Source organism: Panthera leo, chromosome A1, assembly GCF_018350215.1.
Source record: "Panthera leo isolate Ple1 chromosome A1, P.leo_Ple1_pat1.1, whole genome shotgun sequence".
NCBI lineage: Eukaryota > Metazoa > Chordata > Mammalia > Carnivora > Felidae > Panthera > Panthera leo.
Window position 1 is genome coordinate 170,792,005 of NC_056679.1, and position 22,381 is coordinate 170,814,385.

The window sequence follows — 22,381 nt, forward strand, 5'->3', positions numbered from 1 at the left end:
GGATACATTCATAAGAACTTATGTACCTAGCAGACAAGGAGGATTTCTCATCAGAGAGGCTGCAAACGGTTGTGAAACTTGGCGGAGTACTGCTTACATAGACTAAGTCATGAATAGCACCCTCTAGAGGGGTGCCACAAAGCAGTTGTGATAAAGCTCTAGCCTTGGTGAGTGACTATGGGAAAAATCCACGCTGTTTTTTGCAGCACAGGAAGTAACTGATTTTATCCTCTTCTGGGGAGAATGGGCGGTAGAAAGTAACTATTGGCCATTCCTTTCCATCGTCTTTGTAACAACTCTCCTCGTTTAAGAGGACTGGGGAAAGCCAAGCTGCTAGAGTGCAGGTGCCACACACAGAGGAGACACTAATTACATTTGAGTTGGTTGATGGATGTACCACAAAATATACATTTAGAGCAAAATGCAGAGGATGATGTAATGGTAGCCAAAGTTCTCAACTTACTCTGACATACTAGTCCTTCTTTTCCTCTTCTCTCACACTTAATTTTAAAATGTTCAGAAAGTATAGTGCAAATAAATTTCTAGTAAGTAGACTATGTAACTTAATCATGAATTGGAAGAATTTGTGATATTAAAAGGAAATATTGTATGAAAACTGATTTTCAAGAACCAATTAATAATGATTCCCTTAATATTGTAATCTACTTTGACATTTTATTTGACCTTGGCACATAACCGGTATCTGATAAATAAAAAGGTGAGGAAGGATATTTCATCATTCCTCCTTTGAAAAGATGATGAGTTTGTGTCTCTTGACAGTGTTGAATAGAGAAAATAAAATAATTGAAATTTTTGCATCCATATAATTATAATTTTTCTGAATCTTGATAATTATGGTCACTGAGGTATCTTCTTATATATTTTTTATTTGATACCTGTTTTTTTTTCTGCTTTTCCTTATCATCCATCCCCTATTTTGGAAACAATTTATAGATATTTTTTAATTTAATTTTTTTCAATTTACATCCAAATTAATTAGCATATAGTGCAGCAATGGTTTCAGGAGTAGGTTCCTTAATGCCCCTTACCCATTTAGCCCATCCCCCCTCCCACAACCCCTCCAGTAACTCTCAGTTTGTTCTCCATATTTATGAGTCTCTTCTGTTTTGTCCCCCTCCCTGTTTTTATATTATTTTTGTTTCCCTTCCCTATGTTCATCTGTCTTGTCTCTTAAAGTCCTCATATGAGTGAAGTCATATGATTTTTGTCTTTCTCTGACTAATTTCACTTAGCATAATGCCCTCCAGTTCCATCCACATAGTTGCAAATGGCAAGATTTCATTCTTTTTGATTGCCGAGTAATACTCCATTGTATATATATACCACATCTTCTTTATCCATTCATCCATCGATGGACATTTGGGCTCTTTCCTTACTTGGGCTATTGTTGATAGTGCTGCTAGAAACATTGGGTTGCATGTGTCCCTTTGAAACAGCACACCTGTATCCCTTGGATAAATACCTAGTAGTGCAATTGCTGGGTTGTGGTTTAGTTCTATTTTTAGTTTTTTTGAGGAACCTCCATACTGTTTTACAGAGTGGCTGCACTAGCTTGCATTCCCAACATTTTATAGATTTTTAATTTTTTTTTTTTAGCGTTTATTTATTTTTGAGACAGAGAGAGACAAAGCATGAACGGGGAGGGTCAGAGAGAGGGAGACACAGAATCTGAAACAGGCTCCAGGCTCTGAGCTGTCAGCACAGAGCCCGACGCGGGGCTCGAACTCACAGACTGCGAGATCATGACCTGGGCCGAAGTCGGCCGCTTAACCGACTGAGCCACCCAGGCGCCCCTGTTTTATAGATTTTTAAATCCAACTTTTAATACCAGCTTTGAGAACTTACAGCTTCTTGCCACAACATAAAAAAAAAGGAAGATACTTTGTGAAGAATAACTGTGCTATGTAAGATATTGTTAGTCTAAAAAATTTCAATACAAAATTACAAAAATTGTTGAAATTTTGTCTCATATGTTTTGAATTGACCTTTTTCAGGCATATCTTTACCACAAACTTTTGTCAGCTGAAAACATCTTATGCAAGTTGGTACTCTTTAGCAGTATAAAAAATGTGTTTTTCTTGAAATTTTGGGAAGATAGAAATAGAAACAGTGTAGTTTTCTAGTCTTTTGAAACATACCTATAAGAATAGAGAAACTAGGACAGAAAAACGTAAAACTCACAGACAATATCTATAACAAAACCAGGTGACAAGGTTTCCCACGAAACCTTGAAACAAGTGAATGAGGACAAACTAATGACCGTTACAAGAGCCACATAGTATTAGCCTCTAGGTTAGAGGACGTAAGGGGACATTGATAAACCTAAGAAGAGGAGAAGACTCCAATCTCCAAAGCCTCCAAATCACTGAGAAGCAGAATGGGCCAATACAAGAACAGCTGAAATTGTGAGGGCTTTTTGCCATCCAAATCTCTGAGAATCACAAGGATCCCCCTACAATAAGGTCTGAAGGACTTGACTAATACAGTCAAGGCTCTATAAATCCTGGAGGTACTATCTGAAGCCCCCTTGGGTAAATTAGGAGAAACTGCTGGGAAGAGACTCTAATACCCAGAGCAGATGAGTAGAGGTAAAGTTTCAGATAGAGGAGAAGAGATCTCAGAAAGTATGAGGTCATAATTTTGAATGCTTCATGAAAATAATCAGAAAGTCAAGAGACATGAAACTAAAAGATATCCTGACCCATCGTTCTGTCAAAAAGGTTAAGAAAACCAACTTTGCTTAAAAATAAATAACAACAGACAGGTGTCTCCATTAATTGCAATACAAAATGATTATAAGAGCACAGAAAATTAGCATGTCAGGAGGGTGTGCCCACAAAACAGATGAAAGCATTACATAATCTGCAGAATATTGAAATTAATATTACTTAATACTAAAATTAAGAACATCATAAAGGAGAGAGAAAATATAAGTCAAAAGTAAAAAAAACAAAAACAAAAAAACAAAAAAAGACCTCATAGTGCATGTAACTGCACACCCCAAAGAAGAAAACCAAAGCAATGAAAGCAATGGAAGAAAACAGATATGGGTACAAAGCATTCTAATTCAGGAAAACATTCCTGAAAGCAAAATGAAAAAGACTTAAGTTAAAAGAAAGATTCCTTGAAAAAAAAAAAAAGAATGAAAAGAAAGATTCTTTGTCCATATCCATGCAAAAAGAGCAAGTCGTGTATTTGGAATAGAAAGCCAGATGGAGAGAGAGGAGGGGGCAGAAGGAGGGGTGAAGAATGAGGAGCTACATGTAAAAAGAGAATAAGAGACGCATGTAACCAGTCAAACTGTGTGGACCTTATTTGGATGCTGATTCAAACAAACAATTTTTAACATGTCCAAGACAATTGGATATTTGAAACACTGCGGTTTTGAAAATATTAAGGAATTGTAATTTATAGGTATGATAATGGCATTGTAGTTATGAGTTTTAAAAGATCCTTTTTTTTTTAGAGAAAACTCCTTATATATAATGAAATTATGTGATGTCTGATACTTCAAAATTAAAAAAAGAGAATGGAAAATAATTGATTGGATAAATAAAACAGCATTGGCCATGAATTAATAATTATTGAAGCTGTGTAGCAATTACACAGGATGATTCATGGTATGTTGCCTAGTTGGTATATGTTTAACACAATTCTCAATACAAAGTTTAAAAAGAATTTTTTTTGTCCTCAAATAGGATGGACAGTTCAAGCCAAGGCAAGATAAATGTTTTTCATTTTCTTAAACCCAAAATTTCTAGAGTATCAGCTTATGGAAATATTTCCCCTGGTATTATGCTAGCCTGTTGGGGCTGTTTAGATGTATCTTCCTTAACATTAACTTAATTAAACTGTTTTCACATCTACTCCACTGAATGCATATGTCTGAGAAGCATTTCATGGTTATTAGTATTATTATTATTTTTTTTAGGATTGTGGAAAAGGGATATTATAGTGAACGAGATGCTGCAGATGCTGTTAAACAAATCCTGGAGGCAGTTGCTGTAAGTATGAAGTGACAGCAGTAGTGTAACTTTTGGTAAACTTTTCTTCTTACAGAATCATCAGTTAACTAGTGTACATCTGTGACCAGCCGTAACATCCACAACAAAACAGTATGCAATACTTTGTAGAATATATGTTGATAAATGTATATTTTCTATTGATTACTCCCTGAGAGATGCAATCCTCCTGTATAATACCATAAGTTTGTTAAAATAATTTCCATTATTATGAAATCCAATCAGACTTTGGTGCTGGTGCCTATACTTGTTCTCTTCTCTTTCTTTCCATTTCTTGAGTTTGTTTCCTTATTGTTTTTGTTATTTGGCAGGGAAGTGGAGGAAGGTTGAATGTGACATATAATAGATCTTGGAGCATAGAGATTATTGATTTTTCTTTCAAGACAAGTAATAAGTCAATTAAAGTTAAAAATACTGACAATTGTATTTTTTAAGGAAAAATATAAGTTAATGTTTCTAACTAGAATAAAGTTTTGAAAGTTGATGATAGAAACATGCATACACATTTACAGAAATATGTAATTTTGAGAAGCTTGTTTGGATTGAATTAATAAGGAAACATTTGCCTAGATGAAACAGACTCCACTGATGAAATTTTTCCCATATGTTTAATGGTGTCTGATATGTGCTGGAACACTTTGGTGATTATTCATTTATTGAATATAAAGTCAGAACAAATTACTCTCTGAACAAACAGGATGAAGCCCAAGCGGAGATATTTATCAGCATTAAAGAGACAAATCTATAAAATATACTCAGAATTAAGATATATTCTATTGTGTGGAGTCAATTATCTAACTAAAATCATCATTCAGTATCTTGAGAAATCAACCACAGTGACAAGATCACATGTTCTGTGAATTTTACCCCAACCAAAACAGAAAGGAGGGAAGGAGGGAAGGGAGCCAAGGAGGGAGAGAAGAAGGAAAGCAAGTAGGAAGGACTCTGATACCTAACTAGCTTGTCTATCATTGATGAAAAGGAAAAACAGTCTTCAGAGTCTCCACAGGACTCCTAGAGATAGCAGATCTATGGTCTGACCAAATCCATGATTGAGTTATCAACACCAAGTTCAATTGGATATATAGCCCAGTCTTTCCAAATTATTCCTTCCTATACAAGTGTTTTGGTCTTTTTGCTATGGTAGGGTATGAAAAGTTTGAAGGTGGAGAGGATGCCCTGCAATTTTACTCTAAATATACAGTGCAGTTCCTGATTATATGAATATTTTATTTCAAATTCATCCTCTTACCATACCCAAAATAACCCCTCCACTCCAGAGTTTTCATCACAAGCAGTGTAGTTACCATCCCTGGTTTCTTAAGCTTGCCAGCTTGGGAATGATTTTTAACTCTTCCATTACCTTCTCTCCTCATAGCCACCTTTCCAACTTCAGTGGGGTCTTCCTTCTACTGCCCCTGAACCTAATCCTGTTCCCTACCATGCGATGACTGCTCCTGAGTGCTTTATTAAACAAACAAGCAAACAAACAACCACTTCTAGTTACTTCCAGTTCCTGTCATTAAATATATAAGTCTAAAATTCTCTTTTTCAGTCCTTGTTTTCATCTTGTCACTTCTGAGTTCAATAATGGCAGTTATTTGTAATTTGAATTTTTAAATTTTTTATTTTTTTTTAATTTAATTAATTTTTAAATTTCCATTTATTTTTGAGAGAGAGAGTGCGAGCGAGCAGGGGAGGGGCAGAGAGGGAGACGCAGAATCCGAAGCAGACTCCAGGCTCTGAGCTGTCAGCACAGAGCCTGACATGGTGTTTGAACTCATGAACCACAAGATCATGACCTGAGCTGAAGTCAGATGCTCAACCGACTGAGCCACTCGGGCGTCCTTATGCCTTTCTTAAATACCCATTTAAAAACTTCGTTTCTCATTACTATATACGATAGGTTATCTATTTAAATAAACATGCTGGCAGTGGCTCACTGTCAATTTATCCAAATCACGCAGGCAGCTGGTATAGCAGTTAAGAGGACTTAGGGAGTCAGAGCTTGGTTCAATTTCTAGATATGTGAGCTTGGGCCCTATCACTAAACACTTCTGAGCCTCAGTTTCCTCATGTAAAATAGGCATAATATTTAACCTAACAGAGTAGTAGAAAAGACTAAAGAAGCTGATAGCAATGTTCAAAAGAGAGGGAAAAGGGCAAGCAACTTCAGACTCAGTATATTCGTATAAAGATGTATTAGATGTTGAAAATCTATACGTACATCCCTACTCCCCAGCTAAGTACTAAAATCAAAAACAATTGACAATAGTCAGTGCTCAATAAATATTTACCAACTAAATAACTGAAAATGCATCAAAATAGAAATAGTCACTATTCTGTGTTTTGTCTTTCTAGATGCTGATACATTTAGTGAAACATGCTTACTATCATTTTTCTGCTCATTTCATATGAAAGAAAGCTTTCTTTATAACTTGCTTTCATTCATGAGATTCTTTTCTGCTCCCTTACTATCATTTAATTCTTTTCCCGTCATTCAAAACACACCTTCTTCAATATGTTCTTTCTGGCTGCTTCCATCCATTTAGGTCAGCGCTTGATTCTTTTGGTTTATCACAGTGGGCATGCTTCAATTTAGTGATACTCAGGTAGCTGACTGAGAGAGCTCTGTCCTTATTCAGCGAATGAGAAATGAATGCTTTCATCATCAGACTTTTTCCACCTATTGGAGTTACACCAATTAAGGAATAAAAGGGCCCCCAACAGGGAGGGATGCCCCAGATAGGGGTACCTCACATAGAAAAGAGGGCCTAGACTTCAACTCTATTCCAGATCTTGCAAGATGGATTGATTAGTCTACTACTAATTGTCAATTTAAAGCAAACAAACAAAAAACTTGTTATTCTATCTACTCAGAAAGCTCCAGTTTGAGAAGTTACCGAGCAAAGGGGGGGGGAGGGGGGACAAAAAGAGAAAGAGGCACGCTGAGAAGTAGACTCTTAACTCCAGAGAACAAACTGATGGTTACCGGAGGGGACGTTTGTGGGGAGATGGGTTAAATAGGTGTTGGGGATTAAGGAATGCACTTGTTGTGATGAGCCCCAGATGATGTATGGAACTATTGAACCACTATACTGTATACCTGAAACTAGTATGACACTGTATGTTAACTAACTGGAGTTTAAATAAAAACTTACATAATAAAAAAAAGTACTAAATAAATAAATAAGTAAGACCAAAAAAAAAAAAAAGTAGATTGCCACATTCAAGTCACTCTTTGAAAGAAGTTTTACAAAAATTTTCTCTGATTGCTACAACTGAAGATTAACTTAGAGAAAAAAATAATAATTTTCCTAAATGTTTCCACAGGTAGAATAATCAAGCAATTTAAAACTTGTGGGAAGTGGCTGACATTTATGAAATAGTTTATTGTCAACTACATAGCTATAGATAGCTATAAAAATAGGACAGTTGGGAACTCAAAGTAATCAGTGATACATCTCACATTTCCTCTGGATCACACACTTAGAAGACTATATCTAGGCTGGCTTTTGAAAGCACAGAAGCAGAAAGCTTGAAGATTGAAAAGTTCTTGGGAAATATGTTGTGTGGATAATTATACCTCTTAGGTAACAAATCTCACAATCCTTCCCTTCCTCCCCACTTCATCCCAATTCTTGCCCCAAATATTTCACAGTATTTGTCTGACTGTAATCTTGCTCCTTCTGCTTTTTAGCTTTAAATAGAATTTATGAAAGCTTTTAAAGTGAATGTGAAAGATGTTTCCCTCTTTGAGTTTGAATTCATCCAGTTAGTCTTTGAGGGCAGACAGATCATTAAGCCTTCTTGAGTATTCTATCTTCCCGAAATGAATTCCAGGTAGTCCCAAATTAGATGGTCTAGGTCAATCTGGACAGTTTGGAAGGGTCATCACGTCCTCATATGTCAGAAAGCACAATGCCAAGTCTTAAAGCCCTCCTTTTCCATTTACTTACAAAGATAATCAGGGAATAGTCCAACACCTCTGATGGCTCTTACTGTTGCCACCATCTCCAGTCCTTTTCTTGTTCTCCCTGATATCCTACTGTTCTTCTATTTCCAAAAAGAATTACTGTCTCCTTTTTGCCCCACTCCTGATGCCACTTTCCATCTTTTTTCTAGCCACAACTCTCTTAGGTATGTCTTAGTTTCAAAGCCATGACTTGAGCACCTGGAGAAACTTGTACATATAGAGTATATATTGAATTTAATAAAATAGAAGGAAATGGTTGAGGAACTTAAACATGTCTGCTGCCCTAGTACATAGAGTTGGGGTTAGAATTATTTTGAAGATTGTGATAATAGGGGTAAAGAGTTACAAACAAAAGCATCTAACCTTTTAAAGTTGTGGAAACCAAAATGGTATCTGAACATTGAAGTAAAACAGGAAGTGGACGTGAAAAAGATGAAATATTCCAGGCTTCTTGTGGTAAAAATTTTTAAAACCTATAACCTCCCCTAAAAAAGGACAGATTTTTAGGGGTTGATTGTGCACACATCCCTGCCTGGAAGGATTATCAACGCAAAGAGGATTTCAAAAAATGACATCTAGTTAATTGTTCTTCTCAGGATTGAGATGAGTGTGTTCACTATTGCAAAAGCTGGTTGAAGTGTCATGGACATGATGTGACTGAGTAGATGTGGTCTGATTCTTGTTTGATGACCTCAGATTATAGTCATTACAGATTTATTCATAGCTATTCTGTCAGGTTTCTGCTGATTAGGGCACAAGATTGACAGATTCATTGACTTTGGAGCAGGAGAACTGGCTAATCTTAAGTAAGGGTGGGAAGTATTGTCTAGTTAATGATGGTGGTATCCAAAAACACAAAAAGGAAATAATGTAACAAAGAAGAATACTCACAGTGTCCTTATGAGGTCAGCAAAGGCATGGATTGTGTCTGTCTCTATACATGACCTATTAAGATTAATGTGAATAAAAAGAGAGAGAGAAATAGGGGAATTCAGGCTATAAGGGAATATAGTTTTAAGAAAGGTAACAAGTTTTAATTATGTTTAGAAATGCTTATTCCAAGCAGGTTTGTATAGACCATGAGATGAAGGATATTACCATATCATCACAATACCTTTTTGATTTTAAACAACCTTACTCTAATTGGTAATTTGGCCTATTTTCCATTCCTGTGACACTGGAGTGCGCATATATGTATTCTGTTCCTCTGATACTGAATGCTCTGAAAAGCTAAAATTCAGAAAAAGCTGAGCAAAGAATTCTACCACCCACAACGGGGTCTCTAGGAGGACAAGGTCTTCTTTACACCGATATAATTTATGTGCGACAGCCTCTACCTATGGGCTACCAGGGTAGGACTCTCGGCTGGAAAGATTCCTTTGACAGTGATCTCCTTTTAAGAAAGAATGATTGTGTGGGAAATATCAAAGTGTTGTGGTTTGAAGGTGAACAGTGATCTTTTCTTTGTAAGCGTGCTTCTCTCCAAGGATGGTAGAGTGACTAAGGTTAGATTCTACTTAACTATTTCCATGTTCTTCCATTGTTTGTTTATTGGAAGATGGGGACAGGACCATGAAATTTATTTCCTTCCTCTCTGGTAATAGTTCTCTGCCAAAAACTGAAGAATTCCCTGTCTTGAGAGAATGAAGTCCTATTTTGTGTTGCATGTGTATCTACAACTTCTAAAGTCTTTGACCCATAAAAATGAATTTTTATTTTGGGAATGGCCAATTCAGATGTAGTGTTAAAAACATGAACAATTCTCTCAAATAGTCAGGTAGAATATTTTTTCATTTCTAGAAGGAGAGCATTCAAGCAATGTTATAATATTCTGTTAATGTCACTCTTTGAACATGGAATTTTTATTTTCTTATCATTAAATAATTCAGGAACAAATTTTGCAAACGTTTTACAAAATATTTTTATCTGCCTAATAAATGAGAAATATGTGATTCAATGAAGATGTCAAATTAACATACAGGCATAGGCCTAGATCACGGCCTATGCACGTTATACCAGTCATGGAAACAGAAAGGTTAACTTGGTTTTCTTATTTTAATCACTGTCTTCCATCCCATCTCAAGGGTTTAGCTCCTGAATGAGGAATGCTCACAAATGTCCAGTTTACTCACTTTGACTGAGATGTAGAATTTCTCAGTGAGGACAGTGGGAACACTAGTTTCATTTGGGCAAGGCAGCTGTTTGTAAGTGGTTGGCATCCCTGGCTGTCTTAACCTATTCTGATTGCTGTCACAGAATACCGTAGGCTGGCTTAAACAATGAACATTTATTTCTCACAGTTCTGGAGGCTGGGAGCTCCAGACCAGATGCCAGCGTGGTCGGATTTTTGGTGAGGGCCGTGTTCCTGATTTACAGACTGATGCCTTCTTTCCACATCCTCACATGGTGAAGTGAGTGAGCTCTGGTTCCTTCATTTTCTTATACAGGCGCTAATCCCTTCATGGGACTCCACCCTCAAGACCTGAGATCTAATTACCTCCCACGGCTTCACCTCCAAATACCATCACACTAAGGACTAGGACTTCAACATTTGAATTCTTGGGGACACAAACATTCATCCACAGTATTAGCTTCAATACACTGAATGCCAGGTAGAGACCCAGATGTGACCACAGACAAGAAAAAGAGTTTCACACAATTTCCAATGCATCTAAGTGGAACCTTCTCCTTATTCTGTTTGTTCTCTCTCTCTCTGTCTCTCTCTGTCTCTCTGTCTCTTTCAACCTCTCTCCCTTCCTCCTTTCTTCTCTTCTTACCTCTCTTTACCTTACAAATTCCAGAGAAACATTACCATCCGAAGATTCAAATGTAAACAACATTTGCAATGCTAGACACCCTAACAATTCCTATTAACTTTTTGGCCTACTTTAAAGAAAATTTTCAGTACCATTATGGATTTCAAAATGTTTTTTTGACCTAGGGCAAGAATATATTCCTCATTCCAATGTCCCACTTTATCATTCTACCTTTTGTAAATGTAACTTAAGGCCCCTCTGTGCTATATCCTGTTTATTTTTAGCTCATAAAAGAAGCATTGGATAAATCTCCTGTATTTAACATGCTGTATATTTAATATTAATCTTCCACAATTCCCAAACCTTGGGATTTCTCCACATTATTTTGCTTAAAGTTTACAGGGCCTGATTTGCCAATTTTTTTTTTCAAGGAAATACCGTCCTATTTATTTTCAATCTGTAAAATTTACCTGGAATGTGAGGGCTCTGCCTACTATGTTATAAACAGTTGGTGGATTAAATAAAAAACTACTTACCTATGTAGTACACCCTTAAAAATAGTCAAAACTCAGATTTTACTAATAGGACATCCAAGTCGTTTAAAAAATATATAGGGGTGCCGGGGTGGCTCAGTCAGTTGAGCGTCCAACTTGGGCTTAGGTCATAATCTCATGGCTCGTGAGTTCAAACCCAGTCGGGCTCTGTGCTGACAGCGCAGAGCCTGGAACCTGCTTTGGATTATGTGTCTTCCTCTGTCTCTGCCCCTCCCCTTCTTGCTGTCTCTCTCAAAAATAAACAAACATTAAAAATTTTTTTAAGGGGCGCCTGGTGGCTCAGTCGGTTAGGCGGCCGACTTCGGCTCAGGTCATGATCTCGCGGTCCGTTGAGTTCGAGCCCCACGTCGGGCTCTGTGCTGACAGCTCAGAGCCCGGAGCCTGTTTCAGATTCTGTGTCTCCCTCTCTCTCTCTGACCCTCCCCCGTTCATGCTCTGTCTCTCTCTGTCTCAAAAATAAATAAACGTTAAAAAAAATTTTTTTTTAATTTTTTTTAAATAAAAGGTATATGTAAGTTGCATAATTGTATTGGCAATGTCCACCAGGAAAATGAATAGTTTACACACATAACTTGGGATGCAGACAAGGATTGGTCACATTTAACTGTCTTTTGTTTTCTTTATGGGGCAGTTTATACTGAACTGAAAGTATAACAAGACTTTCAGTTCTAAATTTGACCTACATGTTGGAGATTATTGCATTGTCCTTTCTGTGGTCATCGGTTTTCCTCACATTTACTTTTTGTTATTTAAAAGACTGCTTGAATCTTTGGGATCCTTCATGATTTAGAAGAGAAAAACAGGGGCATGGGGTGGCTCAGTCATTTAAGTGTCTGACTCCTGATTTTGGCTCAGGTCATGATCTCACAACTCATGAGATCAAGCCTCGTATCAGGCTCTGTGCTGAGAGTGAAGAGCCTGCTTAGGACTCTCCCCGCACCCCCCCCACCCCCGACTTGCTTGTGTGTGTGCGCTCACGCACACTCTCAAAATAAATTTTTAAAAAAGAGAGAGAAAAACATACATCATATCATAGCATTTCCCCACTTAACCCTCCACTGTCTCCCCATCACACTCACCCTTCTATGTGTGACCCTTAAAGTCCTGCCTGGAAAGTCTCCTCGCGGACCTTATGATTCTCTCTCCATGTGCCTTCATTCATGGCACTTAAGTGACCTTTTATTCCTCCAATATGAGAAATTCTAGTCCTTGGAACTTTGAATTCTTGTTTGAAACTAGAATATAAATTCCCTGAGGGTTTGGACCCCATTGTACTATGTCCAATGTCTGGAATATTTCCGGATACATATTGGGTATTCTTTAAATATTTGTTGGATGATTTGACTGGCCAAAGATTCTTCATTACTTTATTCATTAATTCATTGATACATTCACTCACCACCTAAACAAACTACAAGTATTTATTGAGCATATACTTAGTCCCTACTGCTGTGGAGTCATGAAGAGACATGTGGCATGTATGTGCCAGGAGTTTATGTTCTTTAGTTCATCACTTGCTAAATACAGAATACTCAGTATGTTAATTTTCTATTACTGACTAACTGCCACAAATTTAACAGCTTAAAACAACTCATTATCTCACAGGTCTGTAGGTGTGAAGTCCAGTGGGCTCTACTGGGTTCTCTGCCTAGAGTCTCACAGGGTGGAAACCAAAGTGTTGGTCAGATGGGCTCTTATCTGTAGGCTCTAGGAAGAATCTGCTTCCTTGCTCAATTCAGGTTGTTGGCTAAATTCACTCTCATGTGGTTGTATGACTGATGTCCCTGTTTCCTTATTTCTTATCAGCCAGGGACTCTCAAAAGCTGCCTGCATTTCTTGGCACATGCCTCCCTCCATCTTCAAAGCCAACTAGAGAGCTTCAACTCCCTGTTTTTCTTTTCTGTTCCCAGCCAGAGAAATTCTCTGCTTTTCAAGGGCACATGAGATTTGATTAGGCCTACCTGAATAATCTCCCTTTTGTCATTTAATTTAATATAATCATGGAAATGCTACCTCATCATAGGCATAGATTCCACCCACATTCACAGGGGAGGGCACTTAATATGGGGGCTAAGTCCATAGAGTGGTCATTCTTAGCATTCTGCCTATTCCACCCAGACCAACCTACTCTTAATAATCAGTGTGTGATGCATGAGGTTTTTAACATAATGCATTTAACCTAATCAACTCCAAACATGGTTTCTGTAGGAAAGTAAATTAGGAGCCCAAAGGCTGACCCAGACACAAGGATAAATTCGAATGTCATTGGTTTTCAGGCCTTTCGGAGACTCATTCACTGGCAAGTGTTTTGGTTTGTTTGTTTTCTAATGTGTAGCACTTATTCTGTGTTCTCATGCTCTTCCTTTTATTCTTTTCTCCTGTTGTTTTCTCCAGGTTTTTATGTTAGGAAATCAATTCTGCTACTTCAAAGCATTAACCACAACAAGTATTTTCAAAGGTCTTCAAAACTATTTGCTGTGTCTTAGAAAACAAGCTCAAACACAGATCAGCGATCAAAAAGAAAGAATGACGGCTGAGGCTGAGGCTGAGGCTATGTGGCATCTTGGGACACCAAAATATAAATATACAATATACTCTGATACATTTCTTTTTTCGTGGTACTCTCTTTTATTTCGCTTCCCTTAATAATATGTCTTAGAAATCTTTCCATTTATATATTAGTTTGCTATTGCTGCATCACAAATTAAGACAAACTTAAGCATAACACAACACCCATATATCACCTCATAGTTCTGGTAGGACAGAAGTTGGGTGTGACATGACTAGATTCTCTCCATTCCAAAATCAAGGTGTCAGCAGAGCTGTGTTTCTTTCTGGAGGCTCTGTGGAAGAATTTGCTTCCAGGCTCATTCGGTTTGTTGCTCATTCAGAATTCCTTGTGGTTGCCTTGACACTTACCTTCTTTGTCTTCAAGCCTGCAATGGTGATCACATTCTTCTCATGCTTTGAAATCTTAGACTTACTTTTCTGCCTTCCTCTTCTGCTTTTAAAGGCTCATGCAGTTATGTTGGGCCCATCTGGATAATGCAGAATAATCTCTATATTTTAAGGCCAAAGTGATGAGTAACCCTAACTACATTTGCAAAGTTCTTTTTGCCATGTTATGTAGCATGTTCATAGTCCTGTGGGATTAGAGCATAGGGTCTTCTTAGGGGTCATAATTCTGTCTACTACATTTTAGTGCATATGGATCTTTTTCACTCTTTTCATTGCTACAGGGTAATTTATTTCATACTGTGGTTTCTATAATGTATTTATCCAGGTTTTAGATAGTTACTTAACATTTTTCCAGTTTAAAATATTATAAATAGTATTATCATGAATATCCTTGCAAGCATATTGACACACAAGTAAAAATATTTCTTTAAGATACATTCTAAGAAGTGGCTTCTATGAGACAAAAAAATATATTAATTTGGGGCACCTGGGTGGCTCGGTTGGTTGAGCGTCTGACTTCAGCTCAAGTCATGATCTCACCGTTGTGAGTTCAAGCCCCACATCCGGCTCTGTGCTGACAGCTCAGAGCCTGGAGCCTGCTTCAGATTCTGTGTCTCCCTCTCTCTGACCCCCCACCACTTGAGCTCTGTCTCTCTCTCTCACCCTCTCTCAAAAATTAATTAACATTAAAAAAAATTATTTTATACATTTTATAGTTGCTGCTAAATTGCAAGGCTTTACCAATCTGCAATCCTGCCAGTGGTATGAGTCTGCCTCTTTACCAACATATGCATCTAACCAATCCTGGATAACATCAGTCTTTTTTTTTGGAGGGGGGGAGTAATATATGTGGTAAAAATAATTCATTATTTTGATGTACTTTTTCTAATTATAATACTAAAATGTCATGAATATTTCCTGGGTTTACAGGACATTTTCAATCCTCTGTGAGTGGGTCATCATATTCTTTACCTTTTCCTATTTCTTGCTTTCTTTGCAATGATTTTTTTTTTCTTTTCTTGGTATCTAGGAGCTCCTTATATATTCAAATTTTAATCTGTATAATACCTATCTTTATATGTAATCTGTATCATATTGATAGATGAATGAAGTAAATGTTTTTTCCTAGTTTTGCTTTGCTTATGCTATCTTGTGCAATTTTCATTTTTTATAGTGATTTGAACTGGGTTTTTTTTTACATTTTAATTTAAATTCCATTTAGTTAACATACAGTGTAATGTTAGTTTCAGATGTACAATATAGTGATTCAACATGTCCATAAACATCCAGTGCTCATCACAACAAGTGCACTCCTTAATCCCTATCATCTATTTTACTCATCCCCCCCAACTGACCTCCCCATTGGTAACCGGTAGTTTGTTGGATTAGACAATTCCATACATCTTGCTGTGCTCAGTATGATAAATATAGTTACCATCTGTCACCATTCAGTTATCTCAATATTATTGACTATATTTCCTCTGCTCTGCTTTCATCCCCATAACTTATTTATTTTATAACTGGAGCTTTGAACCTATTAATCTCCTTCACCCCTCCAACCCCCTCTCCTCTCACAACCACCAGTTTGCTTTCTGTATTTATGATTCTGTTTCTGTTTGTTTTATTATATATATATATATATAATATATATATATATTTTATATATATATATACACACACACACATATATATGTGTGTATATATACACACACAATATATATAATGTATATACACACACACACACACACACACACACACACACACACATATATTACATCTTCCTTATCCATCCATCTATGGATGGACACTTAGGTTGCTTCTATATCTTGGTGTGAGTTTAGTGAGCTTATGTGTGCATTTATATTTTTAGTTCTTCTGGTGGATTACTTTTCTAACTTTAAACAATATCCTTCAACTTCTATTTTATGTTTCATTAAACTTAAGCAGTATATATCATCTTTCCACTGAGAAAAAATAAGGAAAGTAACATACATATGATTCCTTTTATTTATCTCCACCTTCAGATTCTCTCTTGTCATGTCTCTGTTTTACATTGGTAAGGGTTATATCATTTATATTTACATATCTTATGTATTTGTTTGGGTTCAACATTTAAATGGTCTTGATGCTCATCACTAGCCCTTTATCACATTTTTTTCTCTTTAACTTATTACGTGGCTGAATGTATTCATTCAAGTAGTTGAGTTTTTGTCTCTCTTTGTGTCTTTTTGATTTTTCTGTTTGCAGAAGGACAGAAGGACGTAGCAGCAATATATCCCCTGAATTCTTTCATGACTTTTATGTCCACTTTATACTTGGAGGACATATTGTAATATTTGCAGGACACCTGGCTCTCACCTCAGCAATCTATATGCATTCCTCTGTGGTCTCCATGCACTGAAAGCTGCCTTGCAAAAATCTGACACCACCTTGATATTTCCCTTCGTAGAGATGGTCTGCTTTCTTCTGCCTACAGGTCTAAGAATCCTTTCTTCATCCTTGAAAGTCAATAACTTAAGCAGTTGTGTGTCAGTTTCCCCAGCTCTTTTCCTGTGAGGAAAACAGCACTAGCATTTCCCCCCATCTTACAGTTGTGCACCAAACCACAGCTCAGAACAGCTGTACAAACAGTGGAACCAAAGTTGTTACAACTCCCAGCCTAGTCTAGGCCTGACCACATTGCCTGGCATTTGTACAAGTCTTCTTTATTGGCCTTTGGGATTCTGGGTCTTTTAAGTTTCAATGTGCACAAAAAGTCTAATTTAAGCAATCTTGTGGGCTTTTGATAATTTCCTATACTTATCTCTTTAAGTCAAAGCAGATGGAACATTTGAGCTATTTTGGTTTCTGTAACTCTCTGGCCCATTTCTTATGGAACTTCTGAACCCTTATCTAAGGTTCTTCCTCCCCCTTCATTCACCTATAAGAAATTCTGAAGCTAAATACATGTCTTTGTTTTCATTTTTTCTTTTTCTGAGAGACAGAAGTTCAGAATTTCAGCAAATCTACTTCCTTCCCTGTGCTCTGTGCATTTTCTACCAGTGCTGTATAGTGGTAGCTACCCTGTATTCTGCTTTGTTGTACATGGGCCCTGTCTCCTGAAAGAGGCAGATTATCTCTAAGCTAGGAATAATGATTTATTCTCCTGTATCTGTCATCCTTTTCCTCTGCTTTCTCCCCTCCTTACAAGCACACAAACAACACCTTATACCCCAGTGTACTCATAGCACATAACAAACACAATACATATTCACTGACTTGAATCCAATTGTTTACAAAAAAAACTTGTTTAGGATCCCAGCATTTTGAGTGCTAGGAATATTTTAGAACTAGCCATGATTTCTAAAAGACAGTGGGACTTCAAATACATTTAATAATTCAATAAACTTAAGTCACATTACTTTCAAAAATCACACCACTTTAAAAAATGATCGTGTTAATCCAGTTTTGCAGGAGAGCACTTTTCGTGGAATATTATGTATTTTAAAATCTAAATGTACATCGCATATTTCCCTATGTTTTGGAACAGGTATCTAATTTCATAGAGCTTGGCATGCTGATAGATACAGGGAGAAATAATGTTTAAAAACACAATTTCTCACACATACACTTTGCATTCTAGTCTTGGCTTCTACTCCTCACACTTTAACCTGGAAGCACTTAATTTTTTCATGAATAATATATTGAACGTGTCATAGGTTCTGACAATCTGTGTAATCTATCCTTTGAAATACTCCTTTGAATGTTTGAATTCATCCAAAACTACAATATCCAACTTTTAAATTATCTTCCTGCTTTTGCCTGTGAAATTATTGCTATAGAGACTTAGCCACGCTCAGGGTTTAATGGCTCTGGATCCTACAGAATTCCAGAATGCCACCTTATTTTAAGTTGAATATCATTGAGAAAGAGCCCTATTACACACTGATTCACAATGTTCATACTTTCTGTTTATGCATATAGTAGGCCATTTGGTAGAGGCTAAATGATTATGCTATCTTTTGCTAGAAAGCAGAAAAGAAGAATCTTGAGAGGAAGATTCTTCCTCTCAAGTCACATGTGTGACTACCTTAATAGTAGTAACACCAGCCATCACTACCATGTGTTACTGACTGTGGACCAAGCTTTAGGGTGTCTGGGTGGCTTAGCTGGTGAAGCGTTCAACTTTGGCTCAGGTCATGATCTCACAGTCTGTGAGTTCAAGCCCCACGTTAGGCTCTGTGTTGACAGCTCAGAGCCTGGAGTCTGCTTTGGATTCTTTGTCTCCCTCTCTCTCTGCCCCTCCCCGCCCTCATGCTCTGTCTCTGTCTCTCTCTCTCTGTCAAAAATCAATAAGCATTTTTTTAAAAAAAGTACTTACTGTAGACCAGCTTTAGCTAAAAACTTCATGTACATCAGTTTACTTAATCTTCATACCTATAAGACTGTCTAATTATATTAACTTAATCTTCATACCTATAAGGCTGTCTAATTATTATTAATTTCACAGATAAAGAAACTGAGACTCAGAAAGATTAGGTAACTTTCCCAAGGTCATATAACTGGCTCATGGCAGAGTCAGGACTGGAACACAAAATCAAAGATGACTTCAGAGTTTATGCTCTTAGGTCCTCTGCTGTCTGCCTTCCCCTACCGTACCATGCTATAAATTATGTTGGACCCAAAGCCAGAGACACTGATGACCAGAGACCTAAGCACGCAAGAAGTCAAGGGCTAGCAGGGAAATGAGGCAAGCAAGGTACATCCACTTTAAAGATCACATAGCAGGAAAAAACTCACATTTTTAAAAAAAGACACAGGTGCTTTGCAGCAGGTGTACCTCTTAGGTTTGCTTCTGCTTTTTTACTCTTGGATTCAGTTCTTGAAAGCTACTTGTTTGACATAATGAGAATCACTTTACATGCTATAATTAAAAAATTAAATCTGTCTCAAATAAATTAAGAATATGTGCAAATGCATATTCCATTCTTTTTAGGACAAGTGGAGGTGGGAATAAGAATAGCTCCACAGATGTAACTCTTCCAGGTGTAGGCAGCTCTGTAGCTTAATCAATACCCAGAATGACGGTAACATCAAAAGTGAAACATCCCCAGTGTGAGTCAGTGGTAAGAAACTGGATAGAAGACTACTTATTCAATTCTTTGTAGCTACATTCAACTTCCACTTAATTATTGTATTTCTTTACAAGTAGTTGACCTTTTATGCCAGTTTTTGAGGGGCACAAATGTAGTGCAGTACTCCTGGGCTGATTATTCAGGCTGATCTTAACTGGCATACTCAGCTCCAGAGCCTACTGATGACTACAGGCTGATGCTTAAATAGCAGCTCCCGATGCTTTCAAATATCGTGAAGAGCTCTGGGGGTAGGATATACTGTCTCCATTTACCATAAGCCACTGCTCCCCAGCCTAGTGAGTAAGACCACAGACTCCGGGCCAGACTATTTAAATTCAGATTCCAGAACTGCTACTAATTGTATGAGCTTCAGCATGTTTTTTAACTTGGCTGTTCTTAATGTGTAAAATGGAGATAATGGAATTATACATAAAAATATTATATATAGGATTAATATGATACACCTAGGATATAATAGGATTGGTATATGGGGTAAATTACTTGGAACAGTGCCTGTCACATAGGAAGTGCTATAGAAAAGTTGTTAAATAAAAATATTTAAGTTCAAATGGGAGTTCCAAGCACTTCACTCTCATATTATTCAACCCTCCTTTAGAAGTATTTGAGTTTGAGATTCCTAAATAATCTCTTAAAGTCTGAACTGGCTCTAGGATTCTTACAGTAATCCTTCAGAGAGGGCTTTAAAAGAATTTGCGTGTAAAACACCTTGCTTATCTAAATTTATTATAATCCGAAACATTGTTTAATAAGACTTAATATCCTGGAAAGGCACTTGATGTTTTTTAAAGTATATATGAGTTGAGGCCACTTAAGGCTTAGAAGGAACTTCAACATAGTGAAACCCTCAAGAGTTTGATAAAATTGTATTTTCTAGTCTTTAAATAAAATACCACAGAACACAATAGATCATTTGATCATTTTATAAAGATCAAGAGATTTTATAATTGTCATAAAGCATAGAGAATCTCTGAACAATCACCATATACCGGCAAAGTTGATTTACTTTATAATTTTATGAAACATTACTGAAACGTTTTAATTACTAAATGGACTGTTGATACTAGTACTTAAAAATTAGTAACCTTCCATATAATTCCTCATATCAACTCTTTAAGAAGGTTGCTTTAATGATATACTTATATAATAATTATACCTTTCATGTATTTAGCATTTTTTTCCTATTTTGGTAAATGTTCATTTTTTTTATCAATAAATCTTAAGAGATTTAGAAATAATAAATTAAACATTGCATAAGTAGACTATAATAAATAAGCACATCATCTTTACTTGGAAGGAAATATGGCCTTTAATGGTTAAAACGTTGATTCAACTATTTTGTAGATTTAAGAATTTTTGAGACGATTATCTCCAAGCCAAGCACTATTGCCTCTCTTAAACATAATATGATTTTTATCTTTTATATCTCTACAACTTTGGCTGCACTTCACATCTGGCACTTCTCTCAAGCACTCCTATGGGCTCACAAAAGGGGAAGAAATTCTTTCTAACCAAGGAGCAAGCTGAAACTATTTTTTCTTTACTATAGTATGAAACCTCAGAAACTTATAAATGAGTACCATAGAAATTTTGATCAACATTAAACTAAGTGCAGAGTTTCTTGCCGTTGTCATTCTTTCTTTCCCTAGCAGCTTTAACTGCATTAACTGGTAGCAGTTATGAGTGGCAGTAATAGGTTCAAAATGGTCTCAAATACTGAGGATAATTCCAATTTTAGGTATCGGATAGAATATTATTTAGAAACATTTCAAATGTCTGGAGTAACGTTGACATTGTCTGCTTCTGGCCAAGATGGAATAAAAGGGACTAATTTACACTCTTTCTGAAACACAAACCAAAAACTCTGCATCATGGTTTCCAGACATTGAATATCTGGCAGCCCAGGACAGTGATCCTTGAAAAAGGGAGCACAAGTAATATGAGTCCCACAATTACCTGAAGAGAGTTTCCAGGCTGCCATATAGGGAGGGAGAAACCAAGAGCCACCCTGAAATCTCCCTGGGTTGAGGAGAAAGAATAGAGTCTGAGAGGTCAAGGAGACCAGAGTTCACAGAGCAGAGTGCCCTAGAGGAGAAAGCTGCTCTGAGAGAAATCTCTGGAAAGCTGCAGATACTACTCCCCCCAGGTCTTCTGCAGAATACTGATCCACACGTGCATGTGAGAAGGCCAGGGAAAGAACCACAGAGCAGAGGGAACAATGCTTGCAGCACACTTAGGGTTGAGAAGAGTCTGTGTTTCCAATAGAGAATTTAACAAAGTTTAAAAGCAAGCCTCAAAAGGATCACACTGTTTACAAGTAGTGTAACTTAACTGCACCCAGTTAAGAATCATAATGTCTATCACCCAGTCAAAATTATGAGAAATGCATGCAAAAAGCACATCCATAGTGAGACTGGCTGAAAGCAGGTGGAAAAAATGAATCAAGAGGAATATCCTTAGAAATGACACAAGTGAAAGAAATAGTATATAGAGACATTGAAACAGTTGCTGTAACTGTGTTCCATGTATCCAAGAGGGTAGAGGAAAGACTGAGGATGTAAAATACATGTTCAAAAAAAAAAAGACCAAAATCAAACATCGGGAGATGAAAACTGTGACAAAATGTTTACTGGATGGAATGAACAGCAGATTAGACATTTCAGAATTAAAAGTGAACTTTAAGACATAGCATTATCCAAGGTGTAACACAAAGAAAAAATGACATCAGTAAGCTTTGGAACAACTTCAAATATATGTTTGAATATATAGATATAGATATAGATATAGATATAGATATAGATATAGATATAGATATAGATATATAACTGGAATCATTGAAGAATGATGGGGGATTGAATATTTAAAGAAATAATATGCAAATTATTCCAAACTTAATGAAACTTATAAAGCCACACATCCAAGAATCTTAAGAAATTTCAAGCACAAGGAGCATGAAGAATGT

The 22,381-nt window shown here is 36.8% G+C and overlaps 1 protein-coding gene across 1 annotated transcript in view; it reads left to right on the plus strand.

Moving 5' to 3' along the window:
• CAMK4 (calcium/calmodulin dependent protein kinase IV) overlaps window positions 1–22,381 on the plus strand; it is a 220,055-nt gene that overhangs the window by 155,497 nt on the left and 42,177 nt on the right. Inside the window, exon 6 of the mRNA XM_042945093.1 lies at window positions 3,953–4,025. Coding sequence (XP_042801027.1) covers window positions 3,953–4,025 — 73 coding nt within the window. The remainder of the gene's footprint in view (window positions 1–3,952; window positions 4,026–22,381) is intronic.